We start from the raw sequence: 25,147 nt of genomic DNA, 5'->3' as shown, positions 1-25,147 counted from the left end.
TAGCATGATGAACTTTAGTTTTATTTGATGATTCAGCAGCTTATTTATATGTGTAAGGTTGTTGGTGTTGACATTAAACATTTGGAAGCTATTTTATATTAGTTAATTGTGCCTTCTCAACTTTGAGAAACATCTTCTTTTTCCTCATCTTCTGTCATTTTATTTTTATTCTGTTGCTTAATTTTGCCTTGAATGTGAAATCTAGGAAGCTAGGAAAATCCTGGATAAGCAAGGTTATAAAATATGTCTGATAATGGTTAAGTGTGCTGAGAGGTTCTTACTGTAATGCAATTTAGTTCCTTGACTTTAAATCTAGCAAAAGATGAATGCATAAGAAAATGTTGCAAAGGTACCTGTGCCCCTCTCCAGAGGGACAACAATGGAGAAGAAAGATTCAGCAGTATGTGGCTGGCAACTGACAAGACAGGAGCCAGCTGCTACCCACCATTACACCACTGGTCAGTTTCTCCCTCCTGCTTCCTGTAAGGTCCTGTCATTACTCAGGCCATCAGATATATCCAATTAACTTGCATGAGTCCTTGTGAAAGAAGATATCTACTTCATTCTTCTTAAAGTATAGTCCACGAAACAAGCATCAGCATCACTCGGGAGCTTGTTAGAAATATAGAATCTAAGTCCTATCCCAGACCTATTGAGTCAGAATCTGAATTTTATCAACAGCCCCATGTGATTCCTGTGCATGTCGAAGTTTGAGAAGCACTGGACAAAGACTTGGAATGAAAGTTTCTGGTGGTTCCCAGCCAAAGGCATAACTTAAATCCTCAAAGATGAAACAGTTTTGGGTGTAGCATGAATATCATTTTCATCCGAAGATCCTCTAAGACCTTCTGAGAGCCAGCTGATTTCGTGATGACTGCCTGCAATGAGCAGGAACTGCGAAGCGGACTCTAAGACACACAAGAGAGACGTGTACAAAGCAGTTTTCAATTAAAGAATTGGGACAGGCAGACTTAGCATGCCTAAAATTTAAGGCCACAATAGGTTTCCTGTCTTCTCTACTTCACATCCAGACTACCTGGATTAGAAATAAATGTTGTTATTAGGCTTGATGTAAAATGAAACCTTGGCAAAATTTAGAAGTACAATTGCATTCCTTAGCCACAGGGAGGATTTTGCCAGCTCATGCTGCTTTGCAAAGCGATTTACCTGTTCTAGCCCAGCCAAATCGCTAAACATCAGAGTTTAGCATTTGCATCAACCCCAGGGGTGGCTGAATTCATATCTAATATGAAGTGATGTAAACCTTGGTAGTTGATTACAGGTTTCATAGTGTAGGAAACTGAGTTATTTCTATTGAATGGTGGTCTGGGGAGGAAGAATTAACTTGATCTCATGCCAGATTATTGTAAACCCTGAAGCATTTCCCCAGCCTAGGGCATGTGATTTAATTCTAATAAGAAACTTCATTTGGATAGGTCTGAGGATAACTTTTATTCTGTTAAACGCAATGCACCAACATTTTCCACTAGCCCATAGCCCACTTTGGGGTTGGAGGAGGGGTTATAGCTGATAATAAACAATGATACTAATCTCATTATTTCCGTATCATTATATTTGCAGTTGTATTGCAGATAAAAGAGGAGAGAAACCAAAAAGTGTAGGGAGAATTTGGAACCATTGCTTCTAGGTATTACTGCTTGATGGCTGGACTTAGCAAAAGCTGGCCGCCACGTAGATTTACCACACAGTTCTCTTCATGGAAGTCTGTAGGCAAATAAAGAGTAGGCATGAGGAGTGGGGAAATGCATGTTTTTGTTACACCTCCTAGATTATTTGCTTTTGTTTTGTCCCTGACTTTCCAAAAAGATATACACCCTCGGAATGTATTAATGGAAATGATCAGCCCTAGTCCAGAATTCCTTGGCCTGGAGAAGTTTCCTCTCTCCCTTAAGTGCTTTCTTGCTTCAGGTAGTGAGAATTTGCCCATATATTTGCAAGGATAAATGAGTGTCTTACGCATCAAAACCATTGCAGAGGAAAGCTGTGTGTTGAGAAGATTGTGAATAATGAGGAGAAATCCAGGTCCTCGGCAAAATTCGGAAAATTTAAAAAGCTATCTAGAACTTCTTTTCCCAAATAGTATTAGGCACTCTCTCACTTAACCCTTTACAATTGTTTAGCTTTAGAGTTTACCAGAAAACATCCACAAACATTGTCTCAGTGGACCATCTGACAACACTATGAAGTGGGCAGGGCAGCAGCTGTGGTTAGACAAACTTTGCAGATGAAATGTGCCTCAGTTGGCAAAGCTGGGACTGTAGCCCAGGCCTTCTGACTCTCAATCCATTGGATCTTGTCTTTCTGAGAGATAGATGTTATCACGTAGGTCATTTATAGGGTTTTATCTTTGATGTTTCAAGGTCCAAAACCTTACTAGTGTCTCTTTTAGTGGTGTGTGTGTGTGTGTGTGTGTGTGTGTGTGTGTGTGTGTGTGTGAGTGATATGCATTTTTTAATAGCAATGGCATAATGTATTCCTATTGCCTCTAAATAAAGAAGAAAAAGAAATGTCAAATATAAACAAAGTCTGAATATATCTAGAGCATTTAAAGTTTAGGTGTCTATCCTTGAAGATATATCTTAGGGATGATGAAACAAAGAGCTTGTGGAAGTAAGGAAATAGTCATATGGGATCAATGTTTACTTAATGGTGTAGCCTCCTGGGTACGTTGTTTCTAGGATACCCTCACTATTATGAAAGCCAAGATTTTTAGACTTGGATAAATACTGGGGACCCTCATCATGGGCAAGAGCCAGACCTTGCCTTTACAATAATATCACCTCAGAGATGATCTCCATTTTGCCAGGAGTTGGGAAAAGGCGACGTGCTTTGGAGTTTTCTGTTGCTGCACCACATTTTGGGAATGGAGGTCTATGAAAGTTGACCCCTGCCCTTTGTAAAATGAAATCTGACAGTTGCTACTTTTGAGAGCAGGTGAGAGTTTCATTGTGGAAAATGAATAGGGAGAGAAAATGGACTTCAACAATTTTGAGCTTTTGACGCTAGACTAGGATAACTCGAATTAGAATTTCTCAACAAAATCTGACTATGCTAGGTGGTTTACAAAATTCAAAAGCTTATAATTTTTGCCCCCCAAAGAACAATATGAGCTGGAAGGACACATGTTTATCTCTGAGGCCAAGGTGATATTTGAAATATTTAGCAACCAGTAGAGCAAAGACTTTGACCAATTGCAAGAGATGCTCAGATGTTTTTCTCTAGTGCTCTAATGGTGGTCTGGATGTACCCAGCTCTGCCAGGCACCAGCCTTTAAATTGCTGGATTGTGTGGGTGTGTGGGGTTTGGGGAATCCAGAGACTCCTTAGTGAGAGAAAAGAGAGATGTCACATTGAAGGGACTCAGGAAGAGGGGTCATTTACTTTGGAGCCATGGTTATTTACAAACAGGAATGGAAGTATTTCAATATTTTAACAAGCTGAATTGTCATGCTGGTATGTACCAATGGAATCTTAGATCTGTCCTTAGTGGAGGTAAGAAAATTTTCAACTGTCTCTGTGAGTGGTTCTTGCAAATCCCAGGCTCCCTTATCTCCTTCTAACATAAAACTGTGTTGAAAACAGTGGATGTAATTCATCACTGTTTTTTTTTTTAAACATGTTTAATGGAGTATAGTTGCTTTACAATGTTGTGTTAGTTTCTGCTGTATAACAAAGTGAATGAGCTATATGTATACATATATCCCCATATCCCCTCCCTCTTGCATCTCCCTCCCACCCTCCCTATCCCACCCCTCTAGGTGGTCACAAAGCGCCGAGCTGATGTCTCTGTGCTATGCAGCTTCTTCCCACTAGCTATCTGTTTTACATTTGGTAGTGTATATATGTCCATGTTACTCTCTCACTTCGTCCCAGCTTACCTTTGCCCCTCCCTGTGTCCTCAAGTCCATTCTCTACATCTGCATCTTTATTCCTATCCTGCCCCTAGGTTCTTCAAAACCTTTATTTTTTTAGATTCCATATATATGTGTTAGCATATGGTATTTGTTTTTCTGACTTCACTGTCTATGACAGACTCTAGGTCCATCCACCTCGCTACAAATAACTCAATTTCATTTCTTTTTATGGCTGAGTAATATTCCATTGTATATATGTGCCACATCTTCTTTAATCATTCATCTCTTGATGGACACTTAGGTTGCCTCCATGTCCTGGCTATTGTAAATAGTGCTGCAATGAACATTGGGATACATGACTCTTTGAATTATGGTTTTCTCAGGGTATATGCCCAGTAGTGGGATTGCTGGGTTGTATAGTAGTTCTATTTGTAGGTTTTTAAGGAACCTCCATACTCTTCTCCATAGTGGATGTATCAATTTACATTCCCACCAGCAGTGCAAGAGGGTTCCCTTTTCTCCACACCCTCTCCAGCACTTATTGTTTCTAGATTTTTTTTTTTTTTAAATATTTATTTATTTATTTTTGGCTGTGTTGGGTCTTCGTTTCTGTGCAAGGGCTTTCTCTAGTTGCGGCAAGCGGGGGCCACTCTTCATCGCGGTGCACGGGCCTCTCACTATCACGGCCTCTCTTGTGGAGCACAGGCTCCAGATGCGCAGGCTCAGTAGTTGTGGCTCACAAGCCTAGTTCCTCCGCGGCACGTGGGATCTTCCCAGACCAGGGCTCAAACCCATGTCCGCTGCATTGGCAGGCAGATTCTCAACCACTGCACCACCAGGGAAGCCCTGTTTCTAGATTTTTTGATGATGGCCATTCTGACTGGTGTGAGGTGATACCTCATTGTAGTTTTGATTTGCATTTCTGTAATGATTAGTGATGTTGAGCATCCTTTCATGTGTTTGTTGGAAAACTGTATATCTTCTTTGGAGAAATGTCTATTTAGGTCTTCTGCCCATTTTTGGATTGGGTTGTTTGTTTTTTTTGATATTGAGCTGCATGAGCTCCTTGTAAATTTTGGAGATTAATCCTTTGTCATTTGCTTCATTTGCAAATATTTTCTCCCATTCTGAGGGCTGTCTTGTTTATGGTTTTGTTTGCTGTGCAAAAGCTTTTAAGTTTCATTAGGTCCCTTTTGTTTATTTTTGTTTTTATTTCTATTTCTCTTGGAGGTGGGTCAAAAAGGATCTAGCTGTGGTTTATGTCATAGAGTGTTCTGCCTGTGTTTTCCTCTAAGAGTTTTATAGTGTCTGGCCTTACATTTAGGTCTTTAATCCATTTTGAGTTTATTTTTGTGTATGGTGTTAGGAAGTGTTCTAATTTCATTCTTTTACATGTACCTGTCCAGTTTTCCCAGCACCACTTACTGAAGACGCTGTCTTTTCTCCATTGTATAGTCTTGCCTCCTTTGTCAAAGATAAGGTAAACATATATGCATGGGTTTATCTCTGAGTTTTCTTTTTTTTTTTCGGTATGCATGCCTCTCACTGTTGTGGCTTCTCCCGTTGTGGAGCACAGGATCCAGACGTGCAGGTTCAGCGGCCATGGCTCTCAGGCCCAGCCTCTCTGTGGCATGTGGGATCTTCCCGGACTGGGGCATGAACCCGCATCCCCTGCATCGGCAGGCGAACTCTCAACAACTACGCCACCAGGGAAGCCCTATCTCTGAGCTTTCTATCCTGTTCCATTGATCTATAGTTCTGTTTTTGTGCCAGTACCATAATGTCTTGATTACTGTAGCTTTGTAGTATAGTCTGAAGTCAGGGAGCCTGATTCCTCTGCTCTGTTTTTCTTTCTCAGGATTGCTTTGGCTATTCAGAGTAATGTTTTTCTTTATCACAGCAAATAATCACAAGCTAATGGGGATCATAGCACATTGGTAATATATGTTCCAAGAAACATGGAGCCGTCTCAGGTTTGCTCCTGTTCTCTCTTGGGAGTAGCATCTTAGCCTCAACTCATAATATGTCAACACAGACTCTGATATTCCCCCTGCATCCAGGAGGCTGTCTTGGAGTACACCTGTTAATTTACCAAGTATTTATTGAATGCCTATACCTGGAAACAATGGTAACTTAGAATTTGGGGGGACCCTGATTCAAAATTTCAGTCCTGTATTATTTAATCTTGGAAAATGAACCTCAAGCACCAATAGCACCAGGAACCATTAGTATCAAAGCCAGAAGACTCAGGAACCAGATGACACAGATTGGCCTTACCTTACTCCAGACATGCTTACCCAAGGGAAATGGGCAAAATGCTTGTTAAGGCTGAAACCTCCTGCTAGTTTGATAGTTTAAGTAAAGTAAATATTATTGGTGCACTGGTTTGTAGCGTTTTAACAATCTGTGTGGAATGTCTGTAGATATTTCTTATGAATTCAAGGAGATCTGTTTGAGGATTTTTGATCCTTATTAGCAGAGCTGCTGTTGCCTGCATGATGCCTTTTCATAAACTACAAAAAGGTGCCTTATCATGTGCTAGTCCTCTTAGCTGGACCACTTTGTGCAGCCACAGTCTGCACCTGGAAAGCAATGGCAGGCCTTACCCACTGGTTTCCAAATTTCCATGCTTTCACAGAACTCTGACTGTGGTATTGTCCCTCAGGCATATGGAAAACTGTGAGTGTCCCTTGGGTGTCATGGCCCTGAAGGATTGGAGGAGTACATTTATCCATATTTGATACCAGGGGAGTCTTCTGAGCATCTGGGAATTCTAGGAAAATCATTGCCCTGTGGGAGTGGTCAGACATGCTGGGTTCTTGTTTCACTCAGTTGCCCATCTCTCTGTGACCTTACTTAGGCCACATCCTCTTCAGGACACATTTTCTTTGTGGTAAATTGATAGTTAGGAGATTCTGATCCCAGCAATCATTGTCCTCTAGTGTTTGTTCCAAACAGCACTGGATGACCTAGAGTTATTTTCCATATTTACAACTCAATGAAAATAACACTATGGTTCAGGATGTTCATACATATCACTACTTATTATTACTTACTTAAAATGTGGTCTTTTTGGACAATATTTTGCAAATCATGAGTCCTTATGAGAAATTCTCAAAGGAACACTTGGAGGAAACAGATTAGTAACCCATAGATAATATAATCTCCAGCTTAAGCCTTCTTTATCTGACCTGTGACCTGAAAATTGGGATGAAAAACACCTTCAATGACATAGGGAAAGTAACATTTATCAAAAACAAAATCCACTTTGTTACCAGGTGAACTTAGAGTTTTACTATCAAATGACAATGCTATTTAAATGTCAAAGTGTGGTCCAGGGCCTGGCAGTATCAGTACCACCTGGAAGCTGGTTAGAAAGGCAAATTCTTGGGCCCCATCTCAGACCGACTGAATCTGAAACTCTGGGGGTGTTTTCCACAACCTGTGTTTTCACAAATACTCCAGGGGATTTGATTGCCTGCTAAAGTTCGAGAAGCATGAAAGCATTTTAACCTCTCAGAGTAGCTTTATAAACAGCATGTCATCTAATTCTTATCATCACCCTGTAAGTGTCACTTGGATGACTTTTACTCACATTTGATATATGGCAGGGACACAGGTAAGTCAAATGACCCAGGGTCACAGTCAGTTTTATATATTTATTATTTATCTCTTGGTATGTTTGACATTTGGCATACAAACATTTTATCAGTTTCTCCTGCACTAAAGCTGACCCCAATTTGACTACCTATTTTTGGAAAAAAGCCTATCACCCATGTTCTTTCAAGTTCTCTAAGACAATAAGTTACATGATTTTATCTAATTTTTCATTTATTTGCTCATTTTTTGATATCTTGTTTAAAAGATTGTGAGGTAACTGATGTCTGTTTGAAATGTCTAACATATGAATTGTATAAAATTTTAAAAGACAACATAAATAGTAGATGCACCTTTAACAAAAGCTTAAAAGATAAAATTTAAAAAGGAAGAAAAATTAAACTCTCCCACCTATAATTAACAATTAGTTTGTTTAGGTTCATACACCAATAATCACATTTGTACAAATCATGTTATATATGTTATTCTGGAGGATTTTTGCTTTCTTTTTCTTTCTTCTTCTTCTTTTTTTTGGGGGGTGCTGTGCCATGTGGATCTTAGTTCCCCAACCAGGGATTGAACCTGGGCCCCAGCAGTGAGAGTGCAGAGTACTAACCACTGGACTGCCAGGGAATTCCCTGCTTTCTTAATATACCTTGAAAAACTGTCTATGTCTGTCAATGTCATTCTTTTGTAACTGTCATAGTCAGAAAAAGAAGAGGGGTGGAATGAAAGAGGGATTGTGCGTGCGCGCATGAGAGAGAGAGAGAGAGAGAGAGAGAGAGAGAGAGAGATTTAAGGAATTGGCTCATACAATTGTATAGACTGGTAAGTCCAAAATCTATGGCTGGCACGTTAGAGATCCCAAGAAGGGCTGAGCTGGTGTTGAGTCTGGAGGCAGTCTGCTGACAGAATTCCCTCTTCCTCAAGAACAGTCAGTATTTTTCTTAAGGCCTTCAACTTATTAGATGAGGCCCATTCACATTATGGAGAGTAATCTGCTTTACTTAAAGTCCACTGATTTAAATGCTAACCTCCTTTAAAAAAATATCTTCACAGCAACATCCTGGACATATTTGAGCAAATATCTGGGCACGATTGCTTAGCCAAGCTGACACATAAAATTAACCATCACAAAAATATTACTTTCCATGGGTGTGTATATTTCATTTTATTTATGAACTATAGATTATCTAATCCCCTAAAGTTGGAGATTCAAGTTGCTCCCAATTTTTTTATCCGAATACATAGCACATCTTTGGCTATTTGAGTCATTTTTGTCTTCGAGATCGGTTCACAGAGTGTGGAAAGGAATGCATATTTCTTACTTTTAAAGACTTAACTTCTTATTTCCAAATTGCCCTTGTAGATGGCTTTACCCCTGGAACCATAACTTGAAGACTTTGGAGTAGGGAAAATGCCAGACTGACCTTGATCTTCTCCTTTCTTCCCAAGCTTGCAGGTTACTGGGAACGGGCATGTTGCTGAGCTCCTGGGCCACCTCCTCAATTGAAGAAGTGGCAGAAGCTGGTCCTGAGGCACTTCGCTGGCTGCAGCTGTACATCTACAAGGACCGTGAGGTTACCAAGCAGCTGGTGCGACGGGCTGAGTGGATGGGCTACAAGGCCATATTTGTGACGGTGGACACACCTTACTTGGGCAACCGCTTCGATGATGTGCGTAACAGGTTCAAACTGCCACCCCAACTCAGGTAAACATGGGTCTCTGATCACTGGGTCCCTGAGCTGGTTTTCTAATTCTCTTTGCTCTTGTCATGATCCAACTCCAAAGACTTTCTCCAGTTTCTACGTGGGTGCCCTGGGGAATTAGATCTTCACAAAATGTTGGTCCCAAAGTATGGTTGACTGGAATTTGTCTAGGGATGACAAGGTCTGGGTTCTAAAGATGGTGCCATTGTCCAATATCCACATAATCCTCAGCAAATCACACCCCTTATATGGGTGTCACGTACTTGAGCTATAAAAACAGAGATAGGAATTGCTGTATACTTGTAAAAGTCAAAAAAAAAATATGTCTCAGAGTGCATTAAGGGCTTTGAGTAAGATGAATTTCCATATAGACAGAAGATATTTAATTTAAACTAAACAACAGCTTGTTATTGTGATCCCAATACCCTATTTCTTTGTCTGCTGAAATAAAAAAGCACCCTTTTAATTTTATTTTTATTGTATTTGGAACAACTCTGGCAAGGAAGATTGAAGAAAGCTAAAAGAATGGAGACAAAAGAAGCCACTCATTTGCTCCTTCATTTACTACTTCTTTCAGCAATATTCCTCTTTTCTTGTGGTTCACCTATGGATCAAGATTCATTAACTTATTCACTGGTTCATTCGTTCTTTGATCCATTTACTCATTCATTCATCTTAGCAAAAACAATGTATCTAGTAATCTAAAACTAAACTGTGAGCCCATCCATCAGCAGGGAATTGTTGTCCTTTTCTCTGTAAAAGATTAGAATCATCTTGAGTTAAAACTAGAAACTCAATGGAGTTTACTGAGAAAGACCCCCAACCTCCTTAAGCTACAGATCTCCCCTCCCCTTCGTTTTTACCTTCCCTCAGTTCCCACTAAAATCTGCCCTTATGTTTTTCATAGGGCTAAAACTCTTTGACCTCAAATCAAAGGTGACTCTCAAATCTTAGTTTTAATGGAGGACATTTTGATGATGGGACTTCAAAGCATCCAACAGAGTACAGGAAATGAGGGATGCCTTCTTTGGAATCCTAGACCTCACTTCACACGGACTGTTGCTTATTTTGTCTACATATAAAGTTAATCCTTTTAAAAGATCCAAAATCTAAAAGATTCAAAATCAAATCAGCATTCCACATAAGGACAATAAGATCGTTGGAAGCCAGGAATTCCATATGTATTAGAGAATGGGATGTCTCTCATGCATCACATAAGTCCATAATCTTATGTAAGTGCCACATAACTGTCATATAGCTCTGCTGTATGTAAACTTATTTAAGTATAAGCTACTGTGCATAAAATCTTGCTGCTAAACCATAAGTAAATGAGCTGTGTGATGTTATCTCCGTGACACTTCCAGGTAGGTTTAAGATATTATTTCTGTATGGGATACTGTCAATGGCCCAATGACAAAGTGCTCCCCCTGACAGCTGTCAATCACCCCGCTCCATGCATCCCAGACACTGAGTTGCACAAACATCCTGTCTTTCTAAGAGAACAAAAACAAAAACAAACGTCCTTGACGTATTCCTACTTCTTGCCAAATTCGTCAGAAAGTAGATGGTTTCAAATTTCCTTAATATGAAACCTGTATTCACATTATTTCTCTATTTTGGTTGCTTTCATTTTTAGATTTTCTAAAATAATTAGTTTCCCAGTATTTAGGCTTCTGACAGGAAGTGTCCCTCATTGTTTTGCTTTGGCCGTTTAAAAAGGAATTTACTATTCCTTTTCCTCCTCCTCTTACCACTTCTACTAGCAACAACAACAATAATAAATAATACAGTAGGTTTTCTTTAAGCTTAGGAAACAGTTTCTTGCTCAGGATAACAAGTGTTTCAGAGCGGTATCTACTTAGATGGCGGATGACATGCGTTAATTCTGGCCGGTATCTCTTGCTCCTGGGTGCCAGGGCCATTTAGCCAGGAATGGGAAGGCTGCTTTGCTTTTCCCCCCTTTTTGCTCCCAGGCTCCTGCCCAGATGACGTGAGGGACTGGGAGACAAAGACCCTTTTCAGCTGTCGATGTGCACAGGAGTGGCCGCGGCTCCCCAGCTTGTCACATCTCCCGTCTGAAGATGATCAAATAATGAGCCACACATCCAGGCTACGGGGAACACAGGAAACACCCCTTGCTGGTGCCCTGGCCCCCAGTGCATACATTGGCCCTTTTTGTCCCTGTGAGCTTCAGGGGGGCAGCACCCTGGGGCCCACATTCAGCAGTGAAGGCAGAGCACATGATGGGAGGCCCAGGCTTCCGCTGGAGGCCACACGCTACCAAAAAGCTCATCTGTTACAGCCTGATATGAAATCAGGTTTCTTTCCTCAACTGACCTGACTCACAGAAGGTGAAGCCGGGCTGTTCAGAATGAGGTTTGGCAGGCAAGGGAGGCAGGAAATCCAGAGGAGAATGAGTCTGTAAAGCGGCGGCTCCTTCCAACCCTCACGGCTTCCTCTGCCTGGAGGGGAGGGGGCAGGACCTGACTCCTGGCGTCTGGGACCAGCCAGAGTTCAGGAGTTTGGTAATCTCTGCTTGGTCCATATGCAAAACACACATATGTGTGCAGTATAAGTGGCCCAGAGGTCCCCGAAACTCAGGGGGAGTAAAACGAATTCTCATCTGCTCTCGGCAGAGGAGAGGATTGAAGCCAATTCACCAGACTGGTTCCTGAGGCTCTGAGGCAGGGACCTTCTTCCATCTCCATGCCCCACAGAGGTGGCTCATTTATCCCGGGTTAAGATTTGGCTCTTCAGTGCAGCACCAAGGCAGTTAAAAGAAAAGAAATTTCCAATCATCGACTAAGATCAAGGTAAATCATAACACCTACACTTTTGATGATTTGCCCAGGGAGATGCTCCCTTATGCCCTGAAATGATGTATTCATCACAACAGCCAGAGCACAGCCCACAAAAATAGATCAGACTGCACTGTCTTCCCCGGTCTCTCTGGATAAAAGTGGCCAGTGAGTGTCCCCCTTGCTTCTCTGATCTAATTGACCAGCTCCCTCAACTTCATTCACTCTTCCTAGAACCTCTGGCTTTCCTACTGTTCTTTCAACATGCCAAACACACCTGCCCCTTAGAGCCTCAGAATTGACTCTTCCCTCTGCCTGTAAAGTTCTTTCCCCAAATCAATGCATAACTAACTTCACTTCGTTTACATTTTGACATCAGAGGTGACTCTACATGTCTTTATGTTGGGAAACAAAAATAAAAAATAAACAGTAGAGATCAGAATAGAGACACAATATGTGTGGGGATCTTGGGTTGTGGAGGTGGAAGGGAGAAAAGGATTTGAAGGAGGACTTTGTACATGACCCAACAGCCTCTGAATTATTTTGTGAGGAAAATGTTCACAGTATAATTCACATAATATTAAGCAGAATAATGACCTCCCAAAGATGTCCATGTTTTGATCCCTAGAACTTGTGAATATGTTATTAATACTTTACATGGCAAAATGGACTTTGCAGATGTGATTAAGTTAAGGATCTCAAGATGGGATAATTATTCTGGATTATCACAGTAATGGAAAGCATTCTTATAAGAGCAAAGTAGGAGGGTCAGAGTCAGAGTAGGAGATTCAATGAGAGAAGCAGAGATATGAGTGATAGCATCAGGAATCAGGGACTGTAGGTGGTTTCTAGAAGCTAGACAAGGAAAGGAAATGGATTCTCCCCTACAGCTTCTGGAAGGAAAACAGCCCTAACGACACCTTGAGTTTAGTCCAATGAGATACGTTTTGGACTTCTGACCTCCAGAACTGTAATATGATAAATTTGTGTCACTTTAAAGCCTCTAGGTGTGTGTGTGTTATAGCAGCAACAGGACACAACTACAAAAGCACAGATTTGCCAATTTCCTCTATATCTTCTCATTGAGACCATGTTTACCATATTTAAACTTTCAAGTTAAGCATCTACCAGATCACATTCCTCTTATTCTGCTCTTTTTTTCCCCTTTATTTTGTATAGCACTTATATTCTAACATGCTCCATAAATTACTTATTATGTTCCTTGTTTAGTTTCTGTCTCCCTTGCTTAGAATATCAACCCTAGGTGGCCAGGCATTTTTGACCATTTTACTAAAACACTGGCACATAGTAGGTGCTAAATAAGTAAGGTTGAATCAATCAATAAAAATGTGCTAAATCATAAGAGATTTACCCAATAAACAAGAAGTTGAACGAGGGTTTGGGCTCATACTTAAAATCCTTGCCCTGAACCTTTCTTCCAACTGCTCAGCCACATTGAAGAAGAAATTAGCAGGGCTATGCAATCAAGAGAGATGTTTTCCTAACCACAGAATTAAACGCTAGTGTTCCATGCACTCATTTCTATAATGTATTATGAATGTCTCTCTCTCATATTGTGTTGATACTGTGTGTTATACTGTTTGTTATTTTATAGTTTGTTTCCCACAGTGGAGACATATGGCTTTATCTTTATATCTTTAATGTCACATTATCAATACTTACAATGCAAAATATTGTATATTTCTCAGTAATAGTCATCTTTATCAATGTTACAACTGGTTATTTAATAAAGTTAACTTTCTTTAGTAGTTGTTACCTTTTTATAATACTAACTTACTAAAAACTAAGATCATTTTTATATTAGATTAAAAAGCATATTTGGGGGCCATTCAAGGCACAATGAGTCTCTTACAAAGAAGAAATCCTATCCTTTGCCTTTGAGTCATGAAACAGATTGGGATTTGGAGAATTAAGTCCCAAGTAATCATGTTATTATTTTGATGTTGCCCTTTTCCTTCCTTATGAAATGGAGTACTTTGGTTATCAGAAGCCGCTTTAAGTGTTTTTCTGTGTATATGTCATAATTCTAATAAAAATAGTATTCATGGAGGTTTCCTTCAGAGCCATGGGTAAAACACTCCATCGTGGGTCTCTGTCAAGATATCTGAAAACTTTTTCTTGGCTTCTGGCTTTGAACAACGTTTTAGAGTAACAACAAGGCTTCATTGTGCCCTGAAATTTCTGTAAGGCAACATTCATTCAAGTGTTGATCTGCATTTCACCATCCAAGAATAACAACAGTTATTTATATAATTTTATCCATGTTTCTGTTTTTTCCTATCCATTTCACCCTTTCACCCCACCCCTGCTGAAACACTGTAGCTTGTTTGGGATGGGGGTGGGGTGCTATGCAGAGAATATACACATACAGATATTATTCTTTTTTCCCCCCCTGGTTTTGCTATAGGATAGACAGACTGGACCTTTTTCTTATTAACGATATTATTTAGAAGTTTGGCATTTAATATCACTTAATATCATTTCTAAGTAATGAAATAGCTCTCCATAGTAAGGGTATGTTTATTGATCAGAAGGTTAGCTTAATTAAAGTTAGGATGACCACAAAAGACCGAAGTCTTTGATAAAATGTACAACCCTAAGTGGGTTGATTAAAAAAAAAAATCCAAGTATTTCAGCTAAAATCCAGACCAAAACTCAGCAAATAGATGGATACCAGTATGACTCTCATGGAGTTGGAATTTTCTGCGATATTTAATGGCCACCTGAGTCAATGAAATTATTAGACTAACTATTCAATCCTTATTGAGAAAACTTTGCCAGTGGTTGAAAAGAGTTACTTGGGATATGAATGTTCATGTCCTTATGTTAATAGATGCCACCCAAGCTACACAACCAGCTATTTTAGCTGAAAGCACACTAAAAGCATTAAACCTAATTTTGTATTGAAGTCTTATGATTCACTCTCTTTTTTTTTTCTTTTGGCTGCACAGCGCAGCATGCGGGATCTTAATTTCCCAGCCAGGGATTGAACCCATGCCCCCTGCAGTGGAAGCATGGAGTCTTAACCGCGGGACCGCCAGGGAAGTCCTGAAGTCTTATGATTCTCTTAAAAAATTTAAAAATAGTGTGCCTATGTGCTTCTAAGTTTATATAAAAATTGCTATAGCCTTGGCTCCAAGATCCTTTCTGTGTTCAGTGGCAAAGCCAGTGGAAGGGAATAAAAACCTATGACTAAGCGAGAGATACAGTTGTACTTTTATGCAAAGAAGACATTTGCTAGCATGGTAATTTATAATGTGCAGAACAACAAGGTGAGTCCAGATCATTGTCATCATTCAAAATCAGCCTTTTAGAGAAATGAAGTAGGTAATTGGATTTGGGTCTGTAGGGCAGGTAAGTCACATGGATGGTGCCATTGTGTATCCAGATGGCCATCAATCCAGTTAGTGGTCAGAGATGCAGGCAGGAAAGACTTTATCCCTAGCTTGGAGAACTGCCAAAATCTAGTCAAGATATCAGGATATTAGACTAAGAGAAAAGACTTCAGGTATAGAGTAAGCCAGTAGCAGAGTCTTACAGGTGAATTAGAAAAATACTGTTCTAAGCTGGGTTAACAAAATTAGACATAGGAGAAGGCAGCAGCTCAATGGGGTGTGTCTCAGTTTGGGTTCCTTTAGGAGCAGAGTGAGAGGCACTGTTTTAAGTACAAGTAGTTCTTTTGGAAGATGAAAGGAGTAGGGAAGAGGTGCAAGGGAGGGGAGGTAGTGAACAATGGGCATGTTTTCAAGACAGCTACAGCTATGGGCAACTAAAATTTAAACCTGCTGGGAAACTCTGGGAGATCTTGTAGAATACTTCTCAGAGTTAGTCTGCCTATGTGTGAAGAAGTTGGGGTATTTATATACCAACACCCTTGACAAGTTGAGTCCTCTGTGTAGATGGTGACTCAGGCTCCAAGAGCAAGAAAAAGTCATATGTATTAGTCAGGTTCTCCAGAGAAACAGAACCAATAGGATATCCATATCTATATATTAGTATCTATATCTATAGAAAGATTTAGTATGAGGGATTGGCTCACACAATTATGGAGGCTAAGAAATCCCACAATCTACTATCTACACGCTGGAGGCCCAGGAAAGCCAGAGTAGTTCAAGTCCAAATCTGAAGCCTTAGAACTAGGGGAGCCAATGGTATAAGTCCCAGTCTGAGTGTGAAGGCCCAAGAACTGGGGGCCCATAGTGTAAGTCCTGGTCAAGCCAGAACGTTTGACAACCAATAGCTCCAATGTGCAAGAGCAGGAGATGATGGACGTCCCAGCTCAAACTGAGAGAATGAATTTGTACCCCCTCCACCTTTTTGTTCTATTTGGGGCCTCAACAGATTGTAAGATGCCCACCCACATCTTTCCTCAGTCTACTGATTTAAATGCTAATCTCACAGACACACCCAGAAATAATGTTCCACCCAGTTACCTAGGCATCCCTTAACCCAGTCAAGCTGACAAAACTAACCATCACATCACAGGCAAAGTAAGGAAGGTCTTGATAATTGGAAAACTCATGTCTTGGTCAGGATTTTCTGGAAGATGGGGGAGTCTGAGTCAGCAGGCAGAGAGGCTCAGAGAAAGCACCTAAATGGCAGAGGGAAAAGCAAGAGCTGACAACTCATTTGCTGAGAAACACTTCCCGATTCTCCCTATGCCCACCACCACCACCACCACGCTAATAGCAGGACAGGGAAAAGAGTCTACAGTGACAACAGACAGAAGTTGTTAACACATGTTACTGCAGTTCCAGTCTCCTCTAGAATTTTCCACAAGGACTTTGAAAGATTTCTGAAGTCAAATGCAATTGCCAGAATGCAATTGAGATCTGAGTGAAGAAAATGTAATTAGGAGTCAAGAGACCCAGTTTGGAACTGAAATGCTGCCTTAACTAGTTTTATACTTGGGGGCATCTCATTCTGCAGCTCTGGTTTTATTTTCTACATAAAATAGGAATTATAGAGTATCAATTTTATTTTCCAAAAGCTTTTAAAATTGTGGCTATATGAATGCCCCTTGTAAATTGTGATGCACCAAGCAAGTGTTCATCTTTATGCTTAGTATGCATTGCTGGCTGAAAATAGCATCAAATTTATTGTTTATATTCATAAAGTGGCTTAAAATGTAGAGATATTTAAACTTGGCCAAACATTTCTCCTTTAAACTGATTTATTTATGTAAAAACCTAAGATGTAAAATAAACTGTAAGTGACCGATTAAGTCCACTCGATTGTCACATTTAGCCTGGAATCATCCACCAAAACATGGAAAATGTAAATGCAATCAATCTGTAGATGGTTGAAGAGTGAACAGCCCATTGATTTGAAAAGGGAACCCTGTTTTTTTTTTTTTTCATTGAATGAGTCATTGTAAAGATATCTTTAACTTTGGGAAATATCTCATTTTGTGCAATTCTTTATTTCAGAATGAAAAATTTTGAAACCAATGATTTAGCATTTTCTCCCAAGGAAAATTTTGGAGACAACAGTGGACTTGCTGCATATGTGGCTAAAGCAATAGACCCATCTATCAGCTGGGAGGATATTAAATGGCTGAGAAGACTGACATCCCTGCCCATTGTTGCAAAAGGCATTTTGAGAGGTTTGTTTATTTCTCTACTTGAGTTCACCATGATTTTATGATTTTTTATGGATATGATCATAATATTTTTTCAGGGAAAATAATCAGGAAAAATTAGTATGGAAATAGAGACATCTTATCTCTCAATTCTCCATTTTGGTGTTAGTGAGTAAATATTTCCTCCTTCTTAGGTAGTATTATGAAGGAGAACAGGATTCTCATGAATTAAGAAGTTACCTTTTCTAAAGAATTGGGATGTCATTGCCTTATTTTGGAACTGTCATCAAATCACAGAGCTTGGCAAAATCTAGCTAGAAGGTCTTGAGTTCATTGCTTTGGTTGAAAGCTGCCAACAGCTGCTCTCAGACAACAAGAAGCCCCAAGGATGATATTATGACAGCCAGACCTTTTTAAAGAACCTTTTCTATTTTTCTCCTGTTCCCTCCCAGTACCAATGACTAGAACTGACTTTCTGAGTGTGGTGAATCCCACATCACCTCCCTTTAAAGAAAGGCTGACAAGAACATTAAAATCCTCAAATATCAAGCCGTAGGTATTAAGGAACTTGACCACTTCCCCAGTATCCACATGTATGCAAATCCCACAGAGAGGTACCAATGACTATAATAATTTGGAGTGTAAATGTGTTCACCCACAAAAATGCTTTCTTGCCTTTGAAAACATTTCTTAAGTACTGTTATATGAATAACTGCCCCAAACATATTATTTTAAATGGAAATGTTTAAGTAAGTGTCTCTGGGATGAGAGATTCTATTAACTTATCTCAGGGTTAACAACGACATAGAATCTAAACTTTTTCATAGGCTTTACTTGAATATGTATGAATCCCATAGCCCCTATTTATAAAACTCTAGGCATGTCCTCGACTTTATTTAATATTCTGTACACAAAAATAAGCTAATGCAAGTAAAAGAATGGACCTAATGAAGCTTTTAAGTAGTGGAGATATGTTTAAATCCAGATCTGTCTTAATCTGTGATTTTAAAACAAAATTGCCACATTATTTCCTGTTGACCATTGTCTTAGTTCAAATTTTCTGTGGATTATACTTCATTGAGCATACCCTGATATTACAGACACCTTTAAACAACAGTTTCACTGACCTTGCTTGCATCCATATTGTAGTCCATGATTGTTAGTGCTACTTCCTGTAGCTATATACAACTGTAGATACTAAAGTATTAACCTGAAGATCTGCCCCATTCTTCATTCATCCGTTCAATTATTCACTCACTCATTCATTTAATAAACATTTATCATGCTTACTGTGTGCTAAAATAAAATAATTTGAGGTCCTTGGCCTAAAGGACACCCCATTCTTGTGAGAGACAGACATAAAAGCAAGAATTTGGGTGCAATAAGATGTTAACAGGTGCTGAGATTGAAATCTATGCAGCATAAGGGTGAGGGTGAAAATAGGGTTTAGACAATTATAAAAGTAAGTTAGGGAAGGTTTCATTATAAAATGGAAGCTGATCCTTGAGTTTTGCCATGATATCAGGTCAAAAGACTCTTTTTCTGACTTCAATCATGACAAAACACAGCAGTCACAAGTTAACAATGTTTAAACATATAAGCCATATTAGAGAATGTAGACTTTAAGATTGTTGAGGACCACTAAGAATACTGATCAGGGAAGCTGCCTCATCAGATTAGCATCTTAGAAAAATCATGCTTTATGTAATGGACCTTCTTAATGGAGGCGGCAAAACTGTGCTCAAGGAGGCTATTTAGGAAACTGCTCGCCCAGACAAGAGATGATTTTGGCTGACCTACAGTAATGGCAGTGAGGAATCTGAGAGAGTGTAGTTATTTTACAAAATTAGTTCTGTTTCAAGTATTTAATTCACTCTCATCACAGAAGCTGGCTTAAAAACACCAAGGTCATTTAATTTTTTTAACCAACTTTTCAATTTTGGATTCCCAGTATATGTAATTTTCTACAACTTTGTCCTCTAGAATATGACATAAATCTATTGAATTAGACTTTACTATCATGTGTTATGTTAAAAAAATACTTTGGGGCTTCCCTGGTGGCGCAGTGGTTGGGAGTCCGCCTGCCGATGCAGGGGACACGGGTTCGTGCCCCAGTCTGGGAAGATCCCACATGCCGCAGAGCGGCTAGGCCTGTGAGCCATGGCCGCTGAGCCTGCACATCTGGAGCCTGTGCTCCGCAATGGGAGAGGCCACAACAGTGAGAGGCCCGCGTACCGCAAAAAAATATATATATATAAATAAAAAATAAATACTTTGGCTTCTAGAACTTCATTCTGTGGTCATTTTTACCAAGGACCACCACCACCACCATCACTTCTCTTTTTTCTTCTTATACATATGTATTATTTACTTGCTTGTCATATTTTCATTATGTTTTGCACCCAGTACACAGTCCAAATGTTTGTTAAGTAAAATCCTCAGTGAAAACTACATGAATGTCTGTAATTAGAGAGAGCACAAAAGCAAGAGAAGGAGATATAGGGCATTTGGCATTTGAAAGGAAATAACTTATCTATACATGTACAGTTTACATTGTCTAGTTTCTCTGTAACTATTCATTTTATTTATTTAACAAACAAGGATCATCACTATGACAACAACTACATCAGGTGGTACACATGCTCAATCTGGGTGGAGGGGAGACAGGTGTGGCAAGGCCAGTTGTGGGAAATCCAGGTGTCAATATTTCACAGATTTTCATCCAGAAGTCACATGGACTGCCTGAGAGTCATCTATCCTCTTTCATTTCCATTTTCCCAGAAAGACACAGATTATGTTTGTAGAAACATGAAATCATGGGCAACTGAGAAGATCTCAGTGAAACATCCCCCCTTACCACCATTTTAAGAATTGCATTCTAATGAATGCAAATTGGACTGCAAGATGTAATCTCTTGCTGTGGTTAAACTCTGCCTTTGGAAAACTAACACAGACTCCAAACATGTACTTGGAGCAGGATTAGGTCTTTGCCAGAACTCACGCTAAAAAATGGCATTTGAGCAGACGTATGCTTTTTAGAGTTGTGGGTTTTTTTAATTAAAAAAATTTTAAACTAGGCTGTCTCACTTCTGTAGTGGCTTTTGGTCTCTCAGAAACTTCTCTAACTCATTATTTTCCTATCTACAGTTTTTAAAGACATTTTCAAAGAATATTCAGTGTTCCTGGATTGTGTTCAAAGCTGCTGCCATGGAGCTAGGATTTAGTTACTAAACTCCTGTTGAGATAGCACAGAGTCCTGGGTTAGAAAGTCCAAGGGCTTGAGGGTAAATCTTGAGTACTTACATTTCACTTTGGTATTTTAGATTAAGTATGGAAATAATGTGTTAATAAGATAGCAAATAGTGCTGTTCACTATTGACTATTGTGTTTGTCGATCAATTAGTGTATTAACTGGCAAATCAACAAATGTGGAATGGCATACCAGTAAACTCTAGGGATTAATGAAAATATCAAAGATTCATCAACATTTTGCTAAAACCATTTTGACTCTCTCATTAAGGAAACATTTTTTCTCTCTGGGTTAAAATAAAATGTAAAACTATGGACAAGATTTCATAAGCAAGTAGTGAAAGGGGCTCGTATCTGGTCCTAAATGATTACTTTCTTTTTTCTCTAGATACTCATGATCCTATCTTCTGAGCAAATCACTCTGTCATTTCTCCCTACATTCCCAGCACTGCCTGGAAGGACGCAGAAAACCACTTAAAATGATAGAAAACAACAAACTATGACTTAAGTAGCACTTACTTCAAAATGAAAGGCTCATAATGACCATAATCCTTGCTAGGATGAAAATTTATTGTTATAAACAAAACTCAAACTAACTTGCCAAAAGTATCCAGCAAATGAATCTTCTTCTACCTACTCATCTTCTTAGTTAACACTCCCTGCACCATCAGATGAAAATAATAATAATAATAATAATACTGCATATTCATCTGAGTGCTCAACATGTGTCAGGCACTTTCGAAGTATTCATTCAACTCCTTTAATCCACAAACCAATCTTATGTGCATCTTTATACCCATTTTGTAATTTAGTACACTGATGAACAAGAAAAAGTTAAATAACTTGCCACTTACGTGGCAAGCAAGTAGCAGATACAGGATTCAAATATAAGTGGTCTTATTACAAAGCCTAAAGTGTAATCTCTTTTTCATGCTGTGTAGGATCAGTTTATTGACAGTATTCAATATCTCAAAACACAGGTTATAGCTACATGGTGGCAGGTATCTTCATATACACAGGAGGATTTTGTACATCTTCAATCATGGGGTTCATATATAGTTCATATATTTTGATTTTTTAACTTTTGATTTTATGTTTGGTATCACATACACAACTAGATAACCAGGGCAATTCCAAATACATTTTACATTGTCCATTAAGGTTATTTATGGTTATATCTAGACTTTTAGAAAAATACCACGCTACATCTCTTTATCAGAGTAGTAAACTCATGCAAACATTAAAGCTGAGCTAGCCAATATGGCAGCCACTAGCCAAATGTGGCCATTCAAGTTAATTAAAATTAAATAAAGGTAAAATTCCAGTTTCTCACTTACACTGCCACACTCCCATTACTCTATGGCTACATGTGCTATTTTATGGAACCACACAGATCTGGAACATTTCTATCATCACAGCAAAGTTCTATTGGACTGCACTGTATTAAGGCTGTGTCTTTAGAGAACCATTTTCCAAACATGTTTTAAATGATGGTATATTGGGCTTTTGGTTCAAAACACTCTTACCAAAACTAAGACCCCACTGAAATTAAAGTATAGAAGTCCAAAAATACATAACACTTATGACAACAAAGCAAAGGAAAATAAGAGGCACAAACAGCAGAGAAACCTCAAGAAATTTATGAAAGAAACAAAATGTAAGAAGTCATGTTGACAGGAGGAACATGAAAATAAAACTGCCTCTACAGGTAGTCTTTATGGGAACCCTGACAGCAGGAGCAAGTCATATAATGGGATGCCTCAGGGGGCTCTGGGTGTCTAGTGTGACAGAGATGGGGAAGTGGCAACTGAAAAGCAAGGGGATTAATTGGAGTTCTGTTTGTGAAGCTCACGTACCAGCCAATAATCCTGTCCCTCTAGTGCAATAATAGGCAACTTGGCATAGTAGCTTGCTCCTCTTTAATGAACTAAATGGGTGCTGGGACAACCTATGGGTGGATGACCTTCAGAATAAGGATACTGTCCTTATTCTGACACTGAAGTTCACAGTCCAGTAGCCCCTCAGTTGACTTTCCTTGTCTTGTCCCACATGGAGTTCCAAGAATTTCTTCTCCAGGCAAAGACTTGGCAGGAATAAAATTGATTTGCAAAACAGCTCCAGAAGACTATATTAGCTCCCTAGTCTTTCTTCTTTGTATATAAGTGAAAAATTTAGCATCACAAGGCATTTCAGAATGCCTTGAGTTAATATACAATATTTGTTTTTCTCTTTCTGACTTACTTCACTCAGTATGACAGTCTCTAGGTCCATCCATGTCTCTACAAATGATCCAATTTCGTTCCTTTTTATGGCTGAGTAATATTCCATTGTATATATGTACCACATCTTCTTTATCTACTTGTCTGTCAATGGGCATTTAGGTTGCTTCCATGACCTGGCTATTGTAAATAGTGCTGCAATGAGAATTGGGATGCATGTGGCCTTTTGAATTATGGTTTTCTCTAGGTATATGCTCAGTAGTGGGATTGTTGGGTCATATGGTAATTCTATTTTTAGTTTTTTAAGGAACCTCCATACTGTTCTCCATAATGGCTGTATCAATTTACATTCCCACCAACAGTGCAAGAGGGTTCCCTTTTCTCCACACCATCTCCAGCATTTGTTGTTTGTAGATTTTCTGATGATGCCCATTCTAACTGGTGTGAGGTAACACCACATTGTAGTTTTGATTTGCATTTCTCTAATAATTAGTGATGTTGAGCACTTTTTAATGTGCTTCTTGGCCATCTGTAAATCTTCTTTGGAGAAATGTTTATTTAGGTCTTCTGCCCATTTTTGGATTGGGTTGTTTATGTTTTTTTAATATTGAGCTGCATGAAATGCTTGTATATTTTAGAGATTAATCTTTGTCCATTAATTTGTTTGCAAATATTTTCTCCCAATCTGAGGGTTGTCTTTTCGTCTTGTTTATAGTTGCCTTTGCTGTGCAAAAACTTTTAGGTACCATTAGGTTCCATTTATTTTTTCTCTGTTTTTATTTCCATTACTTTAGGAGGTGGGTCAAAAAATATCTTGCTGTGATTTATGTCAAAGAGTGTTTTTCCTATGTTTTTCTCTAAGAGTTTTATAACATCTGGCCTTATATTTAGGTCTTTAATCAATTTTGAGTTTATTTTCGTGTATGGTGTTAGGGAATGTCCTAAGTTCATTCTTTTACATTTAGCTGTCCAGTTTTCCCAGCACCACTTATTAAAAAGACTGTCTTTTCTCCATTGTATATCCTTGCCTCCTCTGTCATAGATTAGTTGACCATAGGTGTGTGGGTTTATCTCTGGGCTTTCCATCCTGTTCCACTTATCTATCTTTCAGTTTTTGTGCCAGTACCATATTGTCTTGATGACTGTAGCTTTGAAATTTAGTTTGGACTCAGGGAGTCTGATTCCTCCACCTCTGTTTTTTCCCCTCAGAAAATATTGCTTTGACTATTGTTTTGACTATTCGGGGTCTTTTGTGTCTCCGTACAAATTTTAAGAGTTTTTGTTCTAGTTCTGTAAAAAGTGTCATTGGTAATTTGAAAGGGATTTCACTGAATCTGTAGATTACTTTGGATAGTATAGTCATTTTCACAATATTGATTCTTCCAATCCAAGAATATGGTATATCTCCCGATCTGTTTTTTGTTTGTTTTGTTTTGTTGTTTGTTTTGTTTTTTTTAACATCTTTATTGGAGTATCATTGCTTTAAAATGGTGTGTTAGTTTCTGCTTTATAACAAACTGATCAGCTATACATAAACATATATCCCCATATCTCCTCCCTCTTGCATCTCCCTCCCACCCTCTGTATCCCACCTCTCTAAGGGGACACAAAGTACCAAGCTGATGTCCCTGTGCTATGCAGCTGCTTCCCACTAGCTATTTATTTTAAATTTGGTAGTGTGTATATGTCCATGCCACTCTCTCACTTAGTCCCAGCTTACCCTTCCCCCTCCCCGTGTCCTCAAGTCCATTCTCTACATCTGAGTCTTTATTCTTGTCCTGCCCCTAGGTACATCAGGAACAATTTTTTTTTAGATTCCATATATATGTGTTAGCATATGGTATTTGTTTTTCTCTTTCTGACTTACTTCACTCAGTATGACAGAATCTAGGTCCATCCACCTCACTACAAATAACTCATTTTCATTTCCTTTTATGGACGAGTAATATTGCATTGTATATATGTGCCATATCTTCTTTATCAATTCATCTTTCGATGGACACTGAGGTTGCTTCCATGTCCCGGCTATTGTAAATAGTGCTTCAATGAACACTGGGATACATGACTCTTTTTGACTTATGGTTTTCTCGGGGTATATG

General features: G+C 39.1%; 1 protein-coding gene across 1 annotated transcript in view; it reads left to right on the top strand.

The window, feature by feature from the left end:
• HAO1 (hydroxyacid oxidase 1) overlaps nt 1-25,147 on the top strand; it is a 65,493-nt gene that overhangs the window by 17,088 nt on the left and 23,258 nt on the right. Inside the window, exons 3-4 of the mRNA XM_032606456.1 lie at nt 8,927-9,182; nt 17,429-17,604. Of these exons, the coding sequence (XP_032462347.1) occupies nt 8,927-9,182; nt 17,429-17,604 (432 nt within the window). The remainder of the gene's footprint in view (nt 1-8,926; nt 9,183-17,428; nt 17,605-25,147) is intronic.

The sequence above is a fragment of the Phocoena sinus genome, chromosome 15 (assembly GCF_008692025.1).
Source record: "Phocoena sinus isolate mPhoSin1 chromosome 15, mPhoSin1.pri, whole genome shotgun sequence".
Classification (NCBI taxonomy): domain Eukaryota; kingdom Metazoa; phylum Chordata; class Mammalia; order Artiodactyla; family Phocoenidae; genus Phocoena; species Phocoena sinus.
Note: the sequence above shows the minus strand (reverse complement) of the source record. Positions and strands in the feature narration are given on the sequence as shown.